The 23,854-nt window shown below is 41.0% G+C and overlaps 1 protein-coding gene across 1 annotated transcript in view; it reads right to left on the minus strand.

Annotated features, from left to right (window-relative positions):
• SLC28A2 (solute carrier family 28 member 2) overlaps positions 1-15,039 on the minus strand; it is a 40,821-nt gene extending 25,782 nt beyond the window's left edge. The window contains exons 1-3 of the mRNA XM_029238436.1: positions 14,928-15,039; positions 13,893-13,984; positions 13,670-13,758 (exon numbers count right to left, since the gene is read on the minus strand). Of these exons, the coding sequence (XP_029094269.1) occupies positions 13,670-13,758; positions 13,893-13,973 (170 nt within the window). The 5' untranslated portion in view covers positions 13,974-13,984; positions 14,928-15,039. The remainder of the gene's footprint in view (positions 1-13,669; positions 13,759-13,892; positions 13,985-14,927) is intronic.
• Between the last annotated feature and the right edge of the window lie 8,815 nt (positions 15,040-23,854).

Raw genomic sequence — 23,854 nt, forward strand, 5'->3', positions numbered from 1 at the left:
AGTCCAAGATCAAGGCTTCAGCAGATTTGATGGCTGGTGAGAGCTCACTTCCTGATTTATAGAGGGACATTTCACTGTGTCCTCACATGGTAGAAAAAGGAGGCAAGAGAGCTCCCTGAGTTCCCTTTATAAGGTCACAAGTCCCATTCCTGAGGACTCCAGCCTCATGACTTAATCACCTCCCAAACTCCCCACTTACTGTACCATCACACCGGGGTTTAGCGTTTGCACATATGAGTTGGGATGGAACAAGCATTCAGTCCATAACATTGACTGAGTGTGCACTACAGGCCAGGCACCAGAGAGGAAGTAGTGAACAAGAGAGACAGATCCCTGCTCCTTCAGACCTTCATCCAATGGGGGAAATGGACACAGAAAACATCACCGAATACTTGGGAGAGGGCTTCCCTGGTGGCGCAGTGGTTAAGAATCTGCCTGCCAATAAAGGGGACACGGGTTCGAACCCTGGTCCAGGAAGATCCCACATGCCGCGGAGCAACTAAGCCGGTGTGCCACAACTACTGAAGCCCGCGTGCCTAGATCCCATGCTCCGCAGCAAGAGAAGCCACCACAATGAGAAGCCCGCACACCGCAACAAAGAGTAGCCCCTGCTCGCCATAACTAGAGAAAGCCTGTGTGCAGCAACGAAGACCCAATGCAGCAAAAAATAAGTAAATTAAAAAATAATAATAATAATATTTTTTAAAAAAGGAGGAGAGGTCAACAACATTCAGTGATGTGTAAGATCAGGTAGCATAGCAAATGAGAAGATGGCTGTGAACAGGTGACTGGTTCTGTTTGAAAGAGCCATTTACAGGAGAGTGACTGGATGAAAATGGAATTGCAGGGGATTGAGTGAGTGTGAGTATATATGGACTACTTTTTCAAAAACTTGCCTCTAAAGGAAAGAAAAACCAGATACTATTTAGTAAGCACTTTTTACCAGGTACTGCAAGACCTCCTCAATCATCCTCCCCTAAAACCACAAGGTTAATATTATATTCACAGGCAAGGAAAGTGAGCCTGCTGGCAAAGTTAGGATTTAAACCCCAGATCTTTCCATTACTCCATGTGGCTTCTAATTAGACATGAAAGACTGGAATTCCAGAGGGAACATTCCAGAATTCCAAAGTTATAATTGCGAAGAGAGCAGAGGAGAAGGAGCAGGTAACCGTGCCTGTGAATGTCAAAGAAGCTCTCACAAAGAAGAGGACAGATGAACTGATCCTAAAGGTAAAGGGGAAGGCGCTTGCCAAGGGGATGTGTTTCAGGGAGTTAGAAGAGAGGGCTGGGCTACCTCTAGAGGAGGAAAAGCATACTTGAGTGATCCAAGCATTTTGAAAGAACAGTATGGGGCTTCCCTGGTGGTGCAGTGGTTGAGAGTCTGCCTGCTAATGCAGGGGACACAGGTTTGAGCCCTGGTCTGGGAGGATCCCACATGCCGCGGAGCAACTGGGCCCGTGAGCCACAACTGCTGAGCCTGCGCGTCTGGAGCCTGTGCTCCGCAACAAGAGAGGCCGCGATAATGAGAGGCCCGCGCACCGCGATGAAGAGTGGCCCCCGCTTGCCGCAACTAGAGAAAGCCCTCGCACAGAAACGAAGACCCAACACAGGAAAAATAAATAGATTAATTAATAAACTCCTACCCCCAACATCTTCTTTAAAAAAAAAAAAAAGAAACAACAGTATGATTTACTGTCGCTGAGAAGCAGGGAGCATGTGGATGGATGGTGGGAAGAAAGCATGCAAAGAAGACAGAAGTCAGGTCATTTAGACTATATATCATGCTTAGGAATTTCAGTTTTATCTTGTAGAAAGCAGAGACCCATTGAAGAATTTAAGCAAGATAATAACGTAAGTATATATGTATTTTTTAGAAAGATCACTCTGGAGGCGGGTGGTGAGGGATGGGCTAGGGGCCAGTACGGAAGTAACTGAAGGTGCAGGGAAGGACTGATAGGAGGTGAATGGCATAGGTGTTTGTTTGTTTGTTTGTTAATTTTCAATTTAATCACAGTATGACACTAATTCCTTAATATCAGTTATCTAGTCAGAGTTCAGAGTTCCCTGATTTTCTCATAAGTGTCCTTTGTTAGTTTTGTTCTTACAGTTTGGGTTTTGAATCTGGATCTTTTTAAGGTCCATATGTTGCAGTTGGACGAAGCTTCTTTCAAGTGTCTTTCCATTTGAATGTCCTGCCATCTTTTTTTTGTTGAGGAAAGTAGGTTGTTTGTTCTGTAGGTTTCCCCTAGGCTGCATTTTGATGATTGCATCCCTGCAGTACAATTGAACCTGTTACTCCTTCCCCCTGTATTTCCTATAAATTGTAGGCAGAGTTAGAGACCTGATCAGATTCCATTTTCAGCAGGGGAGGCGGGTGTGCAGTACTGTGTCAGAGACGTTGCGTGCTTTTATCAGGAGGCACAGGCTGTCTCTATTTTTGAGATGTTAGCATTGACGACTGTTGCCAGGATCTCTTTTTTTTTTTTTTTTTTTTTTTTTTGCGGCTTGCGGGCCTCTCACTGTTGTGGCCTCTCCCGTTGCAGAGCACAGGCTCCGGACGCGCAGGCTCAGCAGCCATGGCTCACGGGCCTAGCTGCTCCGCGGCATGTGGGATCTTCCCAGATCGGGGCATGAACCCGTGTCCCTTGCATCGGCAGGCGGACTCTCAACCACTGCGCCACCAGGGAAGCCCTGCCAGGATCTCTTAATTCATTAGGAAATTCATGTTTTTATTATAAACATTTTATTCAGAATTATATGAACCTTGCTGAATTTTCCTCAAGAAATTGTTTTCCAGAATGATCTCCATTAGGCCACTTTAATTCATTAATCAGCTTTTCATTAAGGCATTGAATTATTTTAAATTATTTTCCATTTCCACTTTAGAAGATTTAAAAAATCTCTTCTTTTAAAACTTTGTAACAAAGGCATAGGTGTTTGAGAAAGAGGATCAACATCAAGGGGAGGGAAACTGGGATGACAAATGAGGTTCCTTCCCTAAGTGACTCAGTCAGGGTGATAACATAAACCAAAATAGAAAAGACAGGAGGAGGAACAGACCTGAGGAGGAAATGTGAGTTTATTTATCTTTGTGTGCCTAGAGCCCAGCCTGACTAGGGCCTGACTGAGTAGAAAAGTATCAAACCTATGCTGACAGAAACTTGGTTTTAATGTTTAATTTGAAGTGTATATGAAACACCTAGATGAAGGTGTTTGGTAAGTGGTTAGGTATATAGGTCAGAAGCTTAGAACAAAGATTCAGGCTTCAGATGTGGCTTTAGGAATCAAGACATTAAGTGTAGGAGTGAGAACAGAAGACAAATGACAGGCTCTGGAAAACAAGAGACAAGAAAGAACATCCAGAGAGGTAGAAGAATGAGGAGGGGATAGTGCCATTAAAATCAATAAATGAGTTTCCAGAAAGAAAGGGTCAGAAGTCATGCTGCAGATGCCCAGTGAAAGTGTGTGTACATTGGACTTGGTATGTACGTTTTCATTGCTCACTTGAGTAAAAGATTTTCAGCAGAGCAGTGATGGTGAAAACTAGATTGTACTGGGCTGAAAATTGAATGGGGAGGTGAGAAAAATGGAAATAGCAAGGAAATCCCACGTTTCCAAGAAACTTGGCCATGAAGGAAAAGGATATCACAAGTTTGAGATAAGGTTGATTTTTGAGGAAAGAAACTTGAGTATATTTATAGATTGAGGGAAGGAATAATTGAAGAGGTAGGGGAAAGAGGCCCTGTTGAAGGGGATGGAGAAGGGTGGCATTAAGAAGATGGATAAAGAGGTTGGCTTCAAACTCAGGGAGAGCAGGCCTTCTGATAAGGAGGGGAAAAGATAAGGATTCATGCAGGTGCAGGTATATTTAAGTTGGAACATATGGGAAGATAACTTAATGTTTAAACAAAAATAATAATATTGTAGTATGGGGTTTATAACATATGTGAAACTAAAATATATAAACATAAACAAGAGTAATATAAAGGCTGGAAGAGGACATACAGAAGTATACTATTATAAGTTTCTTACACTATATGCCAAGGGGTATAATATCACTTGAAGGTAGACTTGATAAGTTGAAAATATACACTACAGGGGACTTGCCTGGTGCTCCAGTGGTTAAGACTCCATGTTTCCACTGCATGGGGCACCAGTTCCATCCCTGGTGAGGGAACTAAGATCCCACATACCACATAGGAAAGAAAGAAAGAAGGAAGGAAGGAAGGAAAGAGAGGGAAAGAGAGAGAGAGAGAGAGAGAGAGAGAGAAAGAAAATATATACTAAAACTCTAAACCAACCACTAATATAGCAAAACAAAGGGTTATACCTAATAAGCCAATAAAGGAGGTAAAATGGAATCATTTAAAAATATTCAGGGAGTTCCCTGGTGGTCCAGTGGTTAGGACTCCATGCTTTTACTGCCAAGAGCCCGGGTTCAATTCCTGGTTGGGGAACTGAGATCCTGCAAGTTGTGCGGCACAGCCAAAAAAAATTTTTTTTCAATTAATCTGAAAGAAGGCATAAAAAGAGGAAAGGGTATTAAAGAGGAAAGGCATTTTAAAAAAAAAGGAAGACACCTGTGTTTATGGATCAGAAAAATTAATATTGTTAAAATGTCCATACAACCCAAAGCCATCTATAGATTCAATACAATCCCCAGCAAAACTCCAATGGCATTCTTCACAGAAATAGAAAAAAACAATCCGAAAATTTGTATGGAATCACAAAAGACCTCAAATAGCTGAAGCAATCCTGAAGAAAAAGAACAAATCCAGAGGTATCAAATGTCCTGGTTTCAAACTATACTACAAAGCTATAGTAATAAAAACAGTATGGTACAGGCATAAAAAGACACATAGACCAATGGAATAGAATAGACAGCCCAGACTTAAAGTCCCACATATACAGTCAGGTAATATTTGACAAGGGAGCCAAGAACACCCAGTGGGGAAAAGATAGTCTCTTTAAACAAATGGTGTTGGGAAAACTGGATAAACACATAAAGAACAATGATACTGGACCCCTATTTTATACCAATCACAAAAATTAACTCAAAATGAATCAAAAACTTAAACATAAGACCTGATACCATAAAACTCCTAGAAGAAAACACAGGGAGGAAGCTCCTTGACATTGGTCTTGGCAATACTCTTATGGCTAGGAAACTGAAAGAAGAAACAACAAAAGCAAAAGTCAACAAGTGAGACTACATCAAACCTAAAAGCAGGACTTCCCTGGTGGCGCAGTGGTTAAGAATCTGCCTGCCAATGCAGGGGACACGGGTTCCAGCCCTGGTCTGGGAAAATCCCACATGCCACAGAGCAACTAAGCCTGTGCGCCACAACTATTGAGCCTGCGCTCTAGAGCCCGCGAGCCACAACTAGTGAGCCCACGTGCCACAACTACTGAAGCCTGTGCACCTAGAGCCTGTGCTCCGCAACAAGAGAAGCCACTGCAATGAGAAGCCCGTGTACCCCAATGAAGAGTAGCCCCCGCTCACCACAACTAGAGAAAGCCCGCGTGCAGCAACAGAGACACAGTGCAGCCAAAAATAAAATAATTAATTAATTAATTATTTTAAAAAACTTAAAAGCTTCTGTACAACAAAAGAAACAATTAATGAAATAAAAGGCAACCTATGTAATGGTAGAAAATTTTTGCAAACCATATACTGGATAAGGAGTTAATATCCATAATATATAAAGAACTCATAAAACTTAATAACAACAATGACAACAAAAGATACAATTTAAAAATGGACAGAGGGGGCTTCCCTGGTGGCGCAGTGGTTGAGAGTCCGCCTGCCGATGCAGGGGACACGGGTTCGTGCCCCAGTCCGGGAAGATCCCACATGCTGCGGAGCAGCTGGGCCCGTGAGCCATGGCTGCTGAGCCTGCACGTCTGGAGCCTGTGCTCTGCAACGGGAGAGGCCACAACAGTGAGAGGCCCATGTACCACAAAAAAATAATAATAATAAATAAATAAAATTAAATAAAATAAAAATGGACAGAGGAACTGAAAAGACATTTTTTCCAAAGAAGATATCCAAATGGCTAATGAGTACATGAAAAGATGCTCAACATCACTAATCATTAGGGAAATAAAAACCAAAACCACAATGAGATATCAACTCACATCTGTTTGAATGGCTATCATCAAGAGACAAGAGATAACAAGTGTAGGCCAGGATATGGCGAAAAGGAAACACTTATATACTGTTGGTGGGAATATAAATTGGTTCAACCACTATAGAAAACAATATGGTGTTTCCTCAAAAAATTAAAAATAGATCTACCATATGACCCAGTATTTCCACTTCTGGTATATGCCAAAAGGAAAAGAAAACAGGGTATCAAAGAGATATATGCACTCCCATGTTTACTGCAGCATTATTCACAATAGCCAAGATATGGAAGCAATCTAAGTGCCCATCAATGGATGAATATGTAAAGAAGATGTGGTATATATATATATGCAATGGAATATTATTCAGCCATGAGAAAAAAGGACATCCTGCTATTTTTGACAACATGGATGGACCTTGAGAATATCATGCTAAATGAGGTAAGTCAGAGAAAGAAAGACAAGTACTGTATGATCTCACTTATATGTGGAATCTATAAAAAAGCCAAACTCGGGAATTCCCTGGTGGTCCAGTGGTTAGGATTCAGCACTTTCACTGCCGGGGCTCTGGTTCAATCCCTGGCTGGGGAACTAAGATCCTGCAAGCCTTGTGGCATGGCCAAAATAATAATAATAATAAAATAAATTAAAAATAAAAAAGCCAAACATTAAAAAACAGAAAGTAAATGATTGTTACCAAGGAATGGGGTGGTGAGGGGATAGGACAGATGGTGTTAAGGGTACAAATTTTCAACAAGTAGTAAATAAGTCCTAGAGAACTGACACACAGTATAGTGAATATAGATAACAGTACTGTATTATAATCATCAAACTTGCTAAGAGACTAGAACTTGATTCCAACTACTAAAAAGAAATGATCATTATGTAACATGATAAAGGTGCTAGCTATTGCTACAGTGGCAATCATATTACAAATATAAGTATATCAAATTAACATGTTGTACACCTTATCTTTGCACAATGTTATATGTCAAACATATTTCAATTTTTAAAATTACATTTAGTTGCAATCCAGAGATGAGAGGAAGGATCTGGGTAAACAGCTGAGCTAAATTCTCATTGATTGTGAATTGGACCTTTACTTTTTATTTTGTCTAGTTTTGTTTTGTGGAGCCAAGAATGACAAATGAAATTATAAATGCTTCCCAAATCCTAAATTTTATCATTAAGAAAACTTTCATAAAATCAGTGGCATGGGGTGACTTTAATTGATGAGAGGAATGTAATACTGGGTAACTAGTGAAAAGACAACCTGTAATATTGGGTAACTAGTGAAAAGACAATCTATTCTTAGTGGATGACTGGGAAAATTAACAATGGAAGAAATAAATTTGATATGTTGAGAAAAGAAAAGAGCAGTGGAGCCAAATAAAAACAAATAAATAGCTGGGACGTCCCTGGCAGTCCAGTGGTTAAGACTCCATGCTTCCACTGCAGGGGGTATGGGTTCAATCCCTGGTCAGGGAACTAATATCTACATGCCACACGGTGCAGCAAAACAAAACAAAGCAAACACATACACACACACACACACACACACACACACACACAAATAGCAAGATGGTAGATTTAAATCATTAAATGTAAATGGCCTAAAAATGCCAATTAAAAAGCAGAGACTGGCAGGTTAGCTTTAAAAAGCAAGAGGGAGGGGCTTCCCTGGTGGCACAGTGGTTGAGAGTCTGCCTGCTGATGCAGGGGATGCGGGTTCGTACCCCAGTCCGGTAAGATCCCACATGCCGCGGAGCGCCTAGGCTCGTGAGCCATGGCTGCTGAGCCTGCATGCCCGGAGCCTGTGCTCCACAACAGGAGAGGCCACAACAGTGAAAGGCCCACATACCACAAAAAAAAAAAAAAAAAAAAGCAAGAGGGAGGCTGCTCTTTTTCTGAGAGAATGGAAAAAAAAAGAGGACAAAGACAAAGAAAATTATAAGTAATGAATGGGGGTCTTAGTAACAAAAATACTTAGTCTTCTTAGAAAGGAATGATATTGGATTATATACAGTGGAGATTGTATAGCTATTATATAGCAGTGGAGATGGGGATGGGTAAGAAAAAATGGGGTTGAGAATTTGAAAAGAATGGAAGTTTTAAAACAACTACTAAAGGTAAATAAGCAGGTGAGTCCACATGTAACAAAGTGAAGTGCCAAACCACTGAAGATGGCTCAGGCAGTCCAGTTTGGTGCCAAAGTTCCACTTAATTGTTTTAAGTTGTAATGACTTTACTGGGCTCCATGTGAAGACTAGGCCTGTCTGAACAGAATTTATAGCTGAAATTCAGCAAGATTTAAAGCAATATTAATTTGGTACATGATCATTATCCTTTTTTTCCTGGTAATTGACTTGAATGAAAAACCATACATGTAAAAGAAAATTTTAATGATCCAACTCTTCATTTCTGGAATCAAGAACCAGAAGAGCTAGTATTTAGAAGACAAGCTAGGAAAAAGTACATGACTCTTTTCCTCTAGGGCATGAGAGCCCTTCTCAGGTCTACTGGCCCTTCCGTCAACCAGACCTAAACTTAGGACAGGATGCTTCCCTGCTAAGCCAGCCCCAAGACCCTAGCATCACTGTGGGGGTGGTGGGGGGGGCATAAGGGCATATGGCTGAGGGTCTGTGGGACTGAGGGCAAGAGGGATGCTCTTATGAAGCCTAGTTTCCTTTGCTTTCAGCAGGTATACCCTCTGTTTTACAGAAATTCAGCCTCTCTTGACCTAGATCCTTTAGCACATCTCTGACCCAATAGCTTCTGAGCCTCCTTTCTAAAATCTTAGGGAAAACTGGCCTTCCCGCTTACCAAAGCAAATCCTCCAACTCTTGATCTCAATTCCACCTCCTCGCAACTCCTAAGGGCTTATCTGACAATTATTTATCTCACTATCTCCATCCTCTTCTATTGTCCATTCCTTTTCTTTCTTTGACTCTTCTGGCTCCTTCTTTCAGCCATCAGATGTGCTCAAGCTCACTAGTTCTTTAAAACAAACACCCCTCACCACCACCAAACATTTTTGAATTCTAACAACAACAGAAAGAACCCTCTTTAAAATGTTTATGTTTTGCTAAATTGCTTTATAGAAATGTCTAAATTCAGAAAGAGTAATGAAAAGAAAGAGAAGTTAAAATAGTTTGCACTGAAGGATCAGATTAAGGATATCCTGAGGAACCAAGAACAGAAGAAAGGATAAAGACAGGGGTCTGAGTATGTGTCCTGAGAATGGCTGGCCTTAATCAGTCATCAAATCTTGTCAATTCTACTTCAAAAGTGTATCTATTGAACTCTGAATATTTTTGAATTTTTGAGTATATACTATGGGTAAAGCATTGTACCAGGTGCTATAGGAGATAAAAGGATGAAGTAGACATGGATCCTGCCCTCAATGTATTTACAGTCCAGTTTAGGGGATGCAATATACATATAAATCTGTAACACAGTGTCAAAACTTTTAAGTGTTATTAGAGAAGATCAAATAAAAATGTTATGGGAGTTTTGAGGAAGAAGGGGCCTCTTTGGACTGCGGCCAGTGAGGTTGAGGAGGAGGAAGACCATTTGTGATAATATCATGGACATGATTGCTCTTGAGCTGGGCCTTAAAAGATATGTTGTATCTGGGCAGAAAGATGTAAAATGAAAAGACATTTCACGCAGAGGGAATGATGGAAAACATGACACAGAGGCAGGAAATGAAAAGTTATATTTAAGGAACAATTGAGGGTTAATTCTAATGCATAGAGTAGCATTAGAAAGGGAATTGTAAGAGTTAATTTTGGAAAGTCAAGTTAGGTACAAATCATGGCTGGAGAGCAGGAGGAGTGGGGAAGACTTGAATGCCAACCAGTGGGGAATGCCAACCAGTGGGGAATGATAGAGGTTTTTGAACAAGGCAGTTCAGAGTCATGCTTTAGGCAGTTCTGGTAGAATCTATATAAGATAGGTGTGTAGCAAGTGGGAAGGACTGGAAACAAGAATCTGTATGGGTGCTATTTGAATAGTTCAGCAGAAATGAAATGAGTTTCAAAATCCAGATTCTACTATAGGTGGTAAAAGAAGGAAAGCAAACCACCCACAGAAATACAGAAAGTAAACTAAATGGGGAAAATGTATAGCTTTACTAGGATTCAAAGAAATGCAAGTTATAACTTTAAAGCATGATTTAACATCTATGTAACAAATTTTTCATCTGAGAAAATATAAAGTTGATGAGATTTGAGGGAACTGGACACAATTATACATCAGAGCAGTTTAAGACACCAACAGCAATCTGACAAAATGTAGGCAGGTCCAGAGACTTCCCTAGCGGTCCAGTGGTTAAGACTCCACCCTTCCACTACAGGGGACACGGGTTCCATCCCTGGTTGGGGAACTAAGATCCAGCATGCTGTGCAAAGCAGCCAGAAAAAAAATAAAATAGAATAAGAATTCAAGCCCAACATTGTAAATCAACTACACTTCAAGTTTTTAAAATGAAATTTTAAAAAAAGTTAAGCCCAGTGTTAGAAGAGTCAAGAGCTGATCAACAGCTTCATGGAACCTACTCCCTAACTTGGGCAGGGCACTTTAAGGTGGATCTATACTCTGTCTTTTCTATGCCCAGCACAGTCACTGGGCTAAATATAAACCAATTATCAAACAATCTTCTAAAGGCTCCACAGAAGTTAGAAGGTTTAATAGAGAAAGACACAGCCCTGTGTTTAAATAGACTTTAATCTATAGGTAGCTTGACCACTGTCTCAACAACCACTGGGCACACTAGGACACATCACTGGAAGCTGAGCCACAGCATGGCAGGTGCAAAGCAGGAGGCCCTGACGCTACCGGAAGAGGCAGAGGCTGACTAATATGCCATAACTATGACACCAAGCTTCTGGTTTTTAACAAGACAGGTCATAAATCTCAGGACACCTCCTAATTATTTTGCTACATTTTACTGTTACCTAAGCTCTTAAGGTTCTCTCTTCTGTGTGTATGGTGGAAATCTTATGTAATGATATGCCATTGCCCATCTCTTCCCAACTCCTCATTCAATGACATCCCATTGGTAGGTTGAAATAAGCCATGTTGAGAGTATTTATAATACAGGCAAATGCTACAAATCAAAGGTTGATTTATTATTTTGTCTAGATCAAGAAGCGGCAAACTATGGTCTGTGGGCCAGTCCATCCTTGTTTTTATAAATAAAGTTTTAAGAACACAGCCATGCCCGTTTGTTTAGTATCATCTGTGGCTGCTTTCCCACTAAAATGGTACAGTTGAGTAGCTGTGGCAGAGACCCTATGGCCTGAAAAGCCTAAAATATTTACTATCAGGCCCTTTACAGAAAAAGTTTGCCAATCCAGGGTCTTACTCACTAAGGCGAGCAAAAATATGAACCAATATTCATGGCAAAACTACACTTGGAGGGCTTCCCTGGTGGCGCAGTGGTTGAGAGTCCGCCTGCCGATGCAGGGGACATGGGTTCGTGCCCTGGTCCGGGAAGATCCCACATGCCGCGGAGCGGCTGGGCCCGTGAGCCATGGCCGCTGAGCCTGTGCATCTGGAGCCTGTGTTCCGCAACGGGAGAGGCCACAACAGTGAGAGGCCCGCGTACTGCAAAAAAAAACTACTCTTGGAGAGCCATTTCTTAAACATATACCAGCACATCACTGGGTAGAGTTCATATATAGACCTAAGCAGTCTGATTCTAGAATTCACATTAACCACTATATTGGTAAACAGAGTATGAAATATTATGTAAGCATGAAAATTTATAGAAAGCTTACTGTCAATTCATAGAAATGTGATGTATAAAATAAGTGGAAAAACAAAAATACAAAGTGGTAATGTCCACATTGATATATATCAATTTGTATCTAGACGTGAAATTCTGGAGAAGAAAATAGAATTTAAAAAGTTAAGCTTGGGCTTCCCTGGTGGCACAGTTGTTGAGAGTCCGCCTGCCGATGCAGGGGACACGGGTTTGTGCCCCGGTCCGGGAAGATCCCACATGCCACGGAGCGGCTAGGCCCGTGAGCCATGGCCGCTGAGCCTGCGCGTCCAGAGCCTGTGTTCCGCAACGGGAGAGGCCACAACAGTAAGAGGCTCACGTACCCCCCAAAAAAAAAAAAAAAGTTAAGCTTGTTTTCTCTATGAAGTCACTTAGTTAATTCCTAAAAATAAAGAGAAGAAAAGACATATCCAGGACTTCCCTGGTGGCACAGAGGTTAAGAATCTGCCTACCCATGCAGGGGACACAGGTTCGAGCCCTGGTCCGGGAACATCCCACATGCCGCGGAGTGACTAAGCCCGTGTGCCACAACTACTGAAGCCCACGTGCCACAACCACTGAGGCCCACACACCTAGAGCCCATGCTCCACAACAAGAGAAGCCACCACAATGAGAAGCCTGCGCACCACAGTGAAGAGTAGCCCCCACTCGCTGCAACTAGAGAAAGCCCACGTGTAGCAATGAAGACACCACACAGCCAAAAAAGAAAAAGAAAAAACACATATCCATATATTCCCTTTAGAAACTATCCAATATCCTCTTCTAAGCTTCTTAACGTATGACTTCTGCACTTTTTTTTTTTTTTTTTTTTTTTTGCGGTACTTGGGCCCCTCACTGCTGCGGCCTCTCCGTTGCGGAGCACAGGCTCCGGACGCGCAGGCTCAGCGGCCATGGCTCACGGGCCCAGCCGCTCCGCGCCATGTGGGATCCTCCTGGATCGGGGCACAAACCTGCATCCCCTGCATCGGCAGGCGGACCCTCAACCACCGCGCCACCAGGAAAGCCCTGCACTATTTTATAAATACCCAGACTCTTCTCCACACCGTGGAACACGGCTTCCATCTGACCTATTTTACCCCAACAACTTCTATAGACATTACTTCTGCGATTATGACCATGACCAAATTCAGAGATTTTTCTCCTTCCTTGTCTCCTGATACACAGAACATTGTGGATTGATTGTACCTTCATTCTTGACACTTTCTTCCCTTTTGACTTTCAAGGCTGTACTTTTTACCTTTCTCTATTATCTCTTTTGGTGGGTCCTTCTCCATCTTTTTAAATTTCTGATTTCTCTTTCTCCTCATCCCCAAATCTGAGTATTCCAAAAGAGCTCTTTTTAAAAAAATTATGTGGGTAAGTTAATATCTAAGCCTCAATTTTCTAATTGAAAAAGGGGACTAAAATTAGTACCCACCTGTTGGCATGAAAATTAAATGAATTAGTTTCATAAAGCATTCTGCACAATAGTAAGTACTCAATAAATGTTAGTTGTTGTTATTCTCATTTGTGTTCTTTTTGTTGCTGGTCCAACCAACACTGATATCGCTGAACTCATTACTTATGGCACAGGTTTATGTAACAATTAATTACATAAAAATGTATATGTGCACTTGGTAACAGCAGGTGGCTGTGAGTCTTATTTCGACAACAAGATCATAAGCTCCTGAGAACATGGCAAGTTTGACCTCTTCTGAGTCCACCAACCATACTAGCCAACCCTTAACTGAATCAATGCCAGAACACCTGTACCTCTGTTGAGTGGGGGGTTCCAATCCATCCCCAAGGCTGTGTCCTCGCTCTTCAGTCTTCCTGGTTCCCTCAGGATTTATTCCTTCTTCCTGTAAGCACAGGTAGAGTTGAGGTCAGTCATAAGGCCCTTCCAGGGGTGATAGGGATTGCGAGCAATCAAAGACCCTACATGAGGCCATGCATCAGCCCACAGAGATGTGCAGGAACTAAACTGGTGAGTTACCGTGAGCTCCAGCCCTGGGTTCTCTATGCCAGTCTCCACTGTGGACAGAGCAATGCCCTCTCTTCCATTTGTTTTCTCCATCTCCTGCTCCCCTGAAAAACAAATTCAGAGCCAAGGCTGAAAGATTAGTTGTTCTATAATATGGGGCCGGATAGAACTTTTAGGGCCAGTTACCCACAGGAAAACAAAACTAAAAATATTTAGAGATTTAGTTGATTTCTTTAAGAATTGAGAAAATTGGAAACATAATTCTAAAATAATAAACAATGAAATATAGACTTCTACTTCCTATTGTGAATAGCAAAGGAAAGGGAAATAAGATAGGAAAAGAGAAATGAAGGGCAAGGGAACTGAAATGAATCAGTGGCTCACCCAGGGCTCCAGGACCCGGACTAAAAAGGACCCTCTTCAGTCCCCTTAAGGAAGGGTTAGAGGGCAACTACTCCTGTTAGCCTCCAGGTGGCCCCACTGAGCTGTGCTGAGTAAGAAGAAAACAAGGAGGCAGAGGGCTGGGAAGACCACAGCCCCCAATATATTACTGAGAAACCAAGATTAACAGACTTTCCAGTTCCTGACTATAATGTAGCATGAGAATTGTTTTTGGAGCATCTAAGAGAGTACCTCATGAGATAAATAAAAGAAACCTACACGTAGAATAATCAGTATGAATGTTAATTATCCCCCGTAAAGAAAGTTTTAAAACAAAATGAGAGAATAAAGAAACAAATACTTGAGCCTCACTATAAGCAACCTTAATAGATAAACATTCAAAGTTATAATATAGGTTCATCTGATATTTTTTTTACTTTGTAGAAATTTTCCTTCAATTTTATGGAATTGTTTTTTGTTTTTGTTTTTTACTGTGATCTCTTCAACCATTTAAATATAATTTTATTCAACATACATAAACAACTTTTGTTTTTTAAATCAGGGCTTTCCTGTATAGGCACAGAACTACTTGAATTTGGTCTAAATATGATCAATTAAGAAATCTGGCAAATCAGGTTCCTGCCCTCCTCCAAGACCATTACTTACTCCAGTTTGCAGGATTCCTTCTGGTGCCTCAGTGAAGGATAGAAAGAAAAACTCAGCTCCACGAGACCTTGACTCTGAAGGGATGGGCTGGAAATGAGAGAGAAGGATTTCCTGATTGGCCCATTTTGCCCTGGGCCCTCCTTTGCTGTTCCTGCCCTTCTCTGTAGAGGAGAAGTGCAACTCTCAAGTTAAATATTTATATGTTCTAAAGACTATTTTGCAGGGTCAGGTCTAAGAATTCTGCAGGAATTCCTAACAGGCACATCAGCAGGAGCGCTGCCCAGCACAGAACTAGGCACGGGGTAGTATGGAGAAGAAAAATAAGAGAAGGATCTCTGTACTCAGAAAACTTAGCATCATTTTGTACGGGAAAGACAGTTGCTAGAAAACAACAGAATGAAGGACTGTACATGATTCAATTCTAAATGACTGCTGGGAAGTCTTTTACTAATCCATTTAAAAAATATTTGTTAAGTATTCACCATCACCCAGGCACAGTTTTGGGTGCTGAGGACACAAAGATGAATGGGATATTGCCTCTGCCATGAAGGAGTTACAAATCAGTGAGGAAAGACATGTGTCAAGAAAGGCTTTACCGAGTTGGTAACATTGGCCCTGAGTCTGGAAAGTTTTGAAAGGTAAGTAGGGAATCACTGATGGAGAAGGGGAAAGATATACCACCACAGGGAGAAACTGAAACAAAGGCACAGAGGTGAAGACTTCCCTGACACATTAAGGAGGCTGTAAAAAATAGCTAAAGACGCAGACCTACTAGAGAATGGACTTGAGGACACGGGGAGGGGGAAGGGTAAGCTGGGACAAAGTGAGAGAGTGGCATGGACATGTATACACTACCAAATGTAAAATAGATAGCTAGTGGAAAGCAGCCGCATAGCACAGGGAGATCAGCTTGGTGCTTTGTGACCACCTAGAGGGGTGGGATAGGGAGGGTGGGAGGGAGGGAGATGCAAGAGGGAGGAGATATGGGGAAATATGTGTATGTATAACTGATTCACTTTGTTATAAGGCAGAAACTAACACACCATTGTAAAGCAATTATACTCCAATAAAGATGTTTAAAAAAATAGCTAAAGAACAGAGGCAAATTTTTGAGAAACTAATGAAGGAGGGACAAAATAAAGTAAGAAATTAGTTAAGGAATGGAGGGGAAAATGTGAATGAGACGGTGGTAGTTTATCCAGAAATAAGTCTGGAGATGCAGTCAAGTGCCAGATGGAGATGGGCTCTGTAAGCCAGGCTAGAAGTTTGGGCTTATTTGGAACCAGCTGCGGAGGCAAGAGGAGAATGGATTGGAAGGATGCACACTGGGGACAGGGAGACCAGTCAGGAGACAAAAGCAATAGTCCAGGTCAGACATGGTGAAGCTCTAACCAAAGCAGTAGATGGAGAGAAGGAAACAAATCTACAGGATGTGGTGACTAATTGGGCATAAGGGAGTAAATGAAAGGGGGAAGTTAATTCTTCAAAATTGTTCAAAATGATCTATTTTCTTCCTGCTCCTATCTGCCAGTAATACTGAGCTGTATGTTGTTCCCTAAACACTTGATGTTCCCTTGTGCCTGTGCGACTGTTTGTGGATGCTGTTCCTTCTGCCTCCAACACCCTGCTCCTATTTACTTACCTGGAAAATTCCCACACCACCTTCAAGTCTCTGTTGCAAGGCTACTCTCTTCAATGAAGCTTTCCATGATTCCCTCCAGATGAGACTTAAGACCCCTTTCCCCACACCCTTACTGCAACATGCTCTTGCAGAAGACTACAGAGCATTTAGCGCTCTAAATGTTTACTTGTCTCCCAGTAGACCATGATCTCATCAAGCACAGGCTCTTTATCTTGTTCACCACTGTATCCCCAGGCTCAAGGCCTGCCACAATATTAGGCAATCAATAAAGATCTGTAAAATAAGTGAAACAAACAAACACAGATTTCTGGCTTAGATTATTGGATATGTAGATGATGATAACAATCACCAAAATAGGAAAACATATCTCTATTTCCCTAGCTCCATGCACAGGCACGTGTGCGCGCACACACACACACACACACACACACACACACACACACGTACACACAAACATAAAAGCCCTACCAGAGTAAATGTGTGTTATATTCTGCAGCCTAGAGCAACTCATTTTGCCTCTCTGGGCCCCTTCTGTTATTCCTGCCCCGCCTAATTGCCCAATGCCATTTGATTAGGAAAATTAAGTAATTTAATACAGAAAAAGAATTTGAAAAACAGTAGGTAAACTTGCAGTTGTAGTCTACTATTGTACATTCTTATACAAACTCAGGAAAATTAAAGATATTTTCAAGCTGACATCTGATTACAATCTCAGTATGACTGTGAAGTCTCTGACTCATCCTAGCACACACTTTATCTCTGTTTTCATTTTTACCTTAGAAAATTGCCAGTTCTGGGGTCAAGCCCAGGTACAGTTACAGGCACAGAGCCTAGCGTTCAGTCCAGGTGAAATGATGCCAGTGATCACATCTGTCTTCTCTTGCCCTTCCTCTTCCCTCTTTCTTTTTCCTCTAGAAGGCGTGAAAAATCCATGTTCATCTTCTAAATGCAGGCTACAGCACTCATCTCACTTGTCCAGCAGATCCAAGTTTCCTTTAAATGCAGGTACAATTGATAACACCCAACTGCGGAGAGGAAGAGAATTAATCCGGCTGATATCTCCCCTTGAGTAACTGCTGGCTCACAGGCTTGGGCTTCATTGTTTAAATGTTTTCTTTTTCTCTTATCATTTACAGTTTGATAAACTCTCAAAGTAAAGATCAGGAAGAATGAAATGATTTACCCAGAGTCAACAGCTAGTTAGTGGCTAAGCCAAACCAATATCCTGGGATCCTCACTCCTGGTTCTGTGCTATTTCTGGGCTGTAGGGTGAAACATAAGAGATGCTCTGTCTCTGCAGCCTTTTACAGTTTTTCAAAAGATTTTCCTGTACTTTCACTGCTCATCCTCATAATATTTCTGTAAGCAAGTCAACTACTAATCCTATTTTAGGTACAGAGAAAATTATATTCAAAGAAAACGAGCAATTTGTCTAAAGTCATACAGCTGGTTAGGGCAGAGTCAGGACTGGAGGCTAGCTATGGTCATTTCCATGGAAGCTTGGCCTCAGAGCTCTCCTAAAGTCTAGGGGTTGCTCCTGGAAAACCAGGTGGCCTGCCACAAACCCATCTGGGAAATAAGTATAAACAATAAATGATTTTATCTTTCCTGCTTTGACCTCTCCTTGATTACTAGTACAAGCAAGGGGAACTAGAGAGCATATAGAAATTTCCAGTTTTGGTCTTAATGAAGTAACTTACACTTAACTAACTCTCCTGCTGAGAACAACTAAAAAGGCTAGACAAATATATAAATCAACAGGTGAAAGCACTGCAGAGCAATCAATGGAAGCAGGACTTGAAGGTTTTTGATTCTTGAGAGAAGGGAAGCATACCAGTTGAGTTCCACATTCATCCTAGCTCTTTTCCTGAAGGCATTTTATTTTTCAAATCACAATGCAGAGAAATAATGCTCAAGTAGTCTTTTTGAAGGAAAAAAATCATAAAAAGAAAAGAATAATGAAGAAGGAGCCTAAAAACCTGCAACCAAATTTCAAAGTCATTGGCCAACTCAAAAATTTTAGATGCTCAAAACAAGCCACCAAGAAACTCAGTGAAAAACAGTATTTGGAGTGCTTAAAGACCTGAGCAGACGGACTTCCCTGGTGGCACAGTGGTTAAGAATCCACCTGCCAATGCAGGGGACACGAGTTTGAGCCCTGGTCAGGAAAGATCCCATATGCCATGGAGCAACTAAGCCCATGAGCCACCACTACTGAGCCTGTGCTCTAAAGCCCACAAGCCACAACTACTGAGCCCACGTGCCACAACTACTGAAGCCCGTGAGCTTAGAGCCCATGCCCCAACAAAGAGAAGCCAGCTCAATGAGAAGCCCGGGCACCGCAACGAAGAGTAGTCCCCGCTCGCTGCAACTAGAGAAAGCCCACGCGCAGCAACGAAGACCAAACACAGCCAAAGATAAATAAATAAAATAAATACACTAAAAAAAAAAAGACCTGAGCAGAGATTTCAGCAACTATGTGGTACTGGAGAGACAAATGTTTGTTTTGGACCTTGATAAACACATCAGGCTTTCTATTGAGACCCTAAAGGGGCCATAGCCTAGTAATAAGAAACATGCGTTAAGAAAAAACACTGTGCCCTAGGGGAAAGACAAAACCAAAATAACAAACATAAAACAAAGACTTAACAGAAGTAAGTCAGTCTATTTCTACCCTATCTTCCTGACAAAAGAAATGCTAACCTTCTTTAAGCATATATAACATATCATCCAGAGCTTCTACAAATGTTCAATTACAACGTCCAGCATCTAATTTAAAAGAAAAAGACAGTCTTAAAAAAAAAAAAACAGCAGATAATAGAAACAAATCCGTAAACGACTCAGATATTAGAAATATCAAACAGGGACTTTAACATAACTATGATTAATCTTTTCAAGAAAATAAGGGGAAAGGTGGAGAAATAGATGAAAAGATAGAGATTTAGAAAAGACAATTAAAATTTGTAAAAAATAAATGCACATTCTAGGGATTAAAATTAAGAACTAACTGGGCTTCCCTGGTGGCACAGTGGTTAAGAATCCACCTGCCAATGAAGGAGACAAGGGTTCGAGCCCTGGTCTGGGAAGATCCCACATGCCGCGGAGCAACTAAGCCTGTGCGCCACAACTACTGAGCCTGCGCTCTAGAGCCCGTGAGCCACAACTACTGAGCCTGCATGCCACAACTACTGAAGCCCACGTGCCTAGAGCCCGTGATCCACAACAAGAGAAGCCACTGCAATGAGAAGCCCAGGCACCGCAACGAAGAGTAGCCCCCGCTCGCTGCAACTAGAGAAAGGCCACGCGCAGCAACGAAGACCAAACACAGCCAAAAATAAAAAATAAAATAAAATAAAAAGAACTAACTAAAATGGTTTAACGAACTGGATAAAACAGAAGACAGGGTGAGTGAACTCAAAGAGTGGTCAACAGAAAATATCTGAACAGCACAGAAAGAAAAATTTAGGGGAAAAAAGCAGAATAAAACTTCTATCTTCCATTTAGGATGTAGAAAGCTGGAAAAGTCTTGCTCCCATCTTCATAACAACAATTTTAAAAATTCAGATAATCTGAAAATTTACAATTTTCTTTAACCCATCAGTGACCTGAGGTTGCAGGGCAACCAATTATCCCCAAATCTAAGGAAAGACAAGTTGACTGAAAAAAAAAATACACAACCTAAAAGTTGAAAATTATGTTTTATTTGGTGGGCCTACTGAGGACTTAAGTCCAGGATACAGCCTCTCAGATAACTCTGAGGGACTGTTGCAAAGAGGTAAGGGAGGTGCCAGGATATAGAGGAGTTTTTGCAAAAAAACAAACATAAACAAAGAGGTAGTCAGAACATCAAAAGATTACTGCTAATTAAAGAAAACCTGGCATTGCAAGTTAATGAATTTAGCCTTTTTCTGTGAATAGGAAGAGGCAAGAGTCTGGGTTTATTGAAATTATTCCTTTGATATGAACCTTAACAATCTAGGGTAACCTGTTTTTTTCTACATCCTGAATTCCCTCCAGGTGCGCCATCAGGAGCAGCTGCAGTGGCTGATGGCTTGATGGCCTCAACATCCTTTATTTACTATAATAAAATGGCTGGTGACATTCTTTGTCCACAGCACCCTCTCTTGGACATAAATCTGACCAACATTTGGTAGGCATTTCATGACCAATTTTGCCCCACTACCCTAGGAAGGCTCACTGCTGGATCAGGTGAGGATTCTGTTGATAGGCCACTCAATGTGCTGGGGTTTTTTTGGATTAGACCCTGTTGATAATCTGAAATTCTCTGGCTCTCTTTTCTTACTAGTCTCTTATAATCCAGGAAGTATTTTCCCTTGTTGCTTCTTCCCATATCTAGAGTTGCTCCATTATAATTATTCTATGTAGAGATAAATATATGATCAACTGCCTCAAGATGTTTAGCCAGTATATTTCAGAAAAAAGTCATAACATTATAAACCATATTTATCAGTTCATTCAGCCCCAGGTAATTAATTCCTATTGATCTGGATGAAGTCATCATGTTTTTCATTAGAGTTTTGTAATTTCTTACCTAGTTCAGTGGTATTGTAAGCAGATAGGGGAGGGGGTCCCCGGAGAAAGAGAACCAGGTATGGCTTTCCTAACATAAGAGAAGCCATTGTGGGCCTAAGTCAATTTGTGGTCTAAGCCTGGCCACAGTGCTTGCCCTTAAACATGTCTCAGTAATTAATGATCTTAAGGGAAGTGACAGAATACAGGAACAAAGGAAAAACAGTCAAGAAACAATAGTTCAGGGATAAAATAGATCCTAGTTCCTTCTCAAGGGATGTACATAACAATCTGATACATATCTTTGAGCTCTGCAGGAACTAAGGACCCCACCCAGATAGAGGATGGAATGATGATGTTGACCTTTTCTGATTTCAATCAACTGAAGCTTGGACTCTGTTAAACTTTGCCCAATTCTATGCTGAATTCTCCTCTGCTCAAGCCCCTTCATGAATACGCATACACCACCCAAGCCCCTTCGTGAATATGCATGGACCCTTAGCTTAAAACTTCCCCAATTTTGCTGTTTGGGGAGACAGTGCTTTGGAAAAGATCCCTGATGTTCTCTCTACTTGCTGCAAGTAATAAATCCTTCCTTCTCCCAGTCTTTGGCTTGGTTGTATCTTTTGGCTCAAGAGGCAAACACAGTTTTTTGAGTAACAGTATGATCTGAAAGTTATCAGAGGGACTTCCCTGGTGGTGCAGTGGTTAAGAATCCGCCTGCCAATGCAGGGAACACGGGTTCGAAGATCTCACATGCCGTGGAGCAACTAAGCTGGTGCGCCACAGCTACTGAGCCTGCGTGCCACAACTACTGAGCCTGCGCACCACAACTACTGAAGCCCTCATGCTCTAGGGCCTGTGTGCCGCAACTACTGAGCCCACGTGCTGCAACAACTGAAGCCCACGCGTCTAGAGCCCCATGCTCCGCAACAAGCACCATGAGAAGCCTGCTCACTGCAATGAAGAGTAGTCCCCACTCACTGCAACTAGAGAAAGCCCGCGTGCAGCAATGAAGACCCAACACAGCAAAAAAAAAAAAATCTGCAGAAACTATTTTAGGTGGACACACCCAAAACATAATTATTCCTAGAGTGCACATTGAAAATTCTTACCTCATTTATCTTTATTTTATAACTTATGAAAATATCATCATACCAAAGTTAATTTTTTTCTTTTTTTTTTTTTGCTGATAAACTCTGCAATAGAAATAACATGAACTTACTGACCTTCAGTATACCTAGGTACAATAAAAGTAAGACATGTCTATATTGATTAAATCAACAAGCTTAAGCTAGCTTTAATACCAGATATTAATTTAATATTAATATTTCCTAGATTATGTGAACCTGAAAGTCATTCTGGCCTGCTTCCTTTATATTTAGAAACATTTAATTTGTAAGCACTTACTTTTAAGTCAGTTAGATAGAACTCTTTTATAAATTTAGTTTTGATAATATTTTCTGGAGGTAGAGACATCTCATATGTATAATGTACATACAGACATATAAACAGACAAAACTAGAGATCTCATATCTTCACTTTAACACTTAGTTATGAATCAGGTATTACAATATAAACTTACCAGTTTGTAAATAACAGTTGGAATAAGTTAAATTTGTTTACTCAGATGACTAAGGCTTTTACTATTTGTGGAAAAGACTTTTAAGATTTGTATTTGTCCTTGATAAACCATTAAGGAGGCTATGAATCATTTCTGATTTGTAGAGATTTGCAAGACAAAAACAGTTACTTTTCATTCTCCAAAAAACTGGTCTGCCACCTAAATGATATTAAAAGACTGACTTGCCCAGCTATATTTTCTTTAATTTGCCTTTTTGTATCAGTGAGATGATCTCCAACTAAACTGAAAATTAAGAGTTCTGGGAATTCCCTGTTTAGAATCGCAGTCTATTCAACTGACTGCCAAATGTTTCTGAAGAGTTGTTTTATCAAGCGGGCTTTCTCTAACTTAACTGCAAACACAATAAAGAGCTCCATCTTAGTCATTTTCAGGGTGAGACTTCCTTTAATTCCCAATTAAGTAAGTACTTGTAAGTATACGTTTTGTACGTACATAAACCTGGTTGGGATGTTAGTTGGAGGCTGACAATCTGTCGCTCCTTTTTCTTTTAGTTTGAAAGCTTTGTTCCCCATTCCAAAGTTGGTCTGTTGAGAAAAAATCACTAGTGAAGATCCTGCGGTGGGCCAACGTACTGTTTGTGAGCTTAACTCCTCTAGGTTTCACTCTAGAGTCCTTTCAGCCTGCCATTTCAGTAAACAAAGGATGTTGAGGCCATCAAGACATCAGCCTCTGCAGCCACCCCAGCGGTGCACCCTGAGGGGATTCAGGATGGGAAAGAACAGGATACTGGCTCTAGATAGTTGACGTGCATATCAAAGGAATAATTTCAGTAAGCCCAGACTCTTGCATCTTCCCGTACATAGAAAAGCGCTAAATTCAAAGTCTGGCTTTCTTTAATTAGCAGTAATCTTTTGATGTTCTGACTACCTGTTTTTTCTTTTTTTTTCTTTTTCAAAAACTCCTATACATCCTGGCTCTTCCCTTACCTCTTCAGAACAATCCCTCAAAGCTATCTGAGAAGCTATATTATCCTGGGCTTATATCCTCAGTAAGGCTACCGAATAAAACATAATTTTCAACTTTTGGGTTGTGCATTTTTTTTTTCAATCAACACATGTCAATAGTTATATAAATAGTTTAAACATACCAAAAAATACAGAGATTGTCAGA

Source organism: Monodon monoceros, unplaced genomic scaffold (assembly GCF_005190385.1).
Source record: "Monodon monoceros isolate NGI ecotype Baffin Bay Population unplaced genomic scaffold, NGI_Narwhal_1 Super_Scaffold_21, whole genome shotgun sequence".
NCBI classification, from domain to species: domain Eukaryota; kingdom Metazoa; phylum Chordata; class Mammalia; order Artiodactyla; family Monodontidae; genus Monodon; species Monodon monoceros.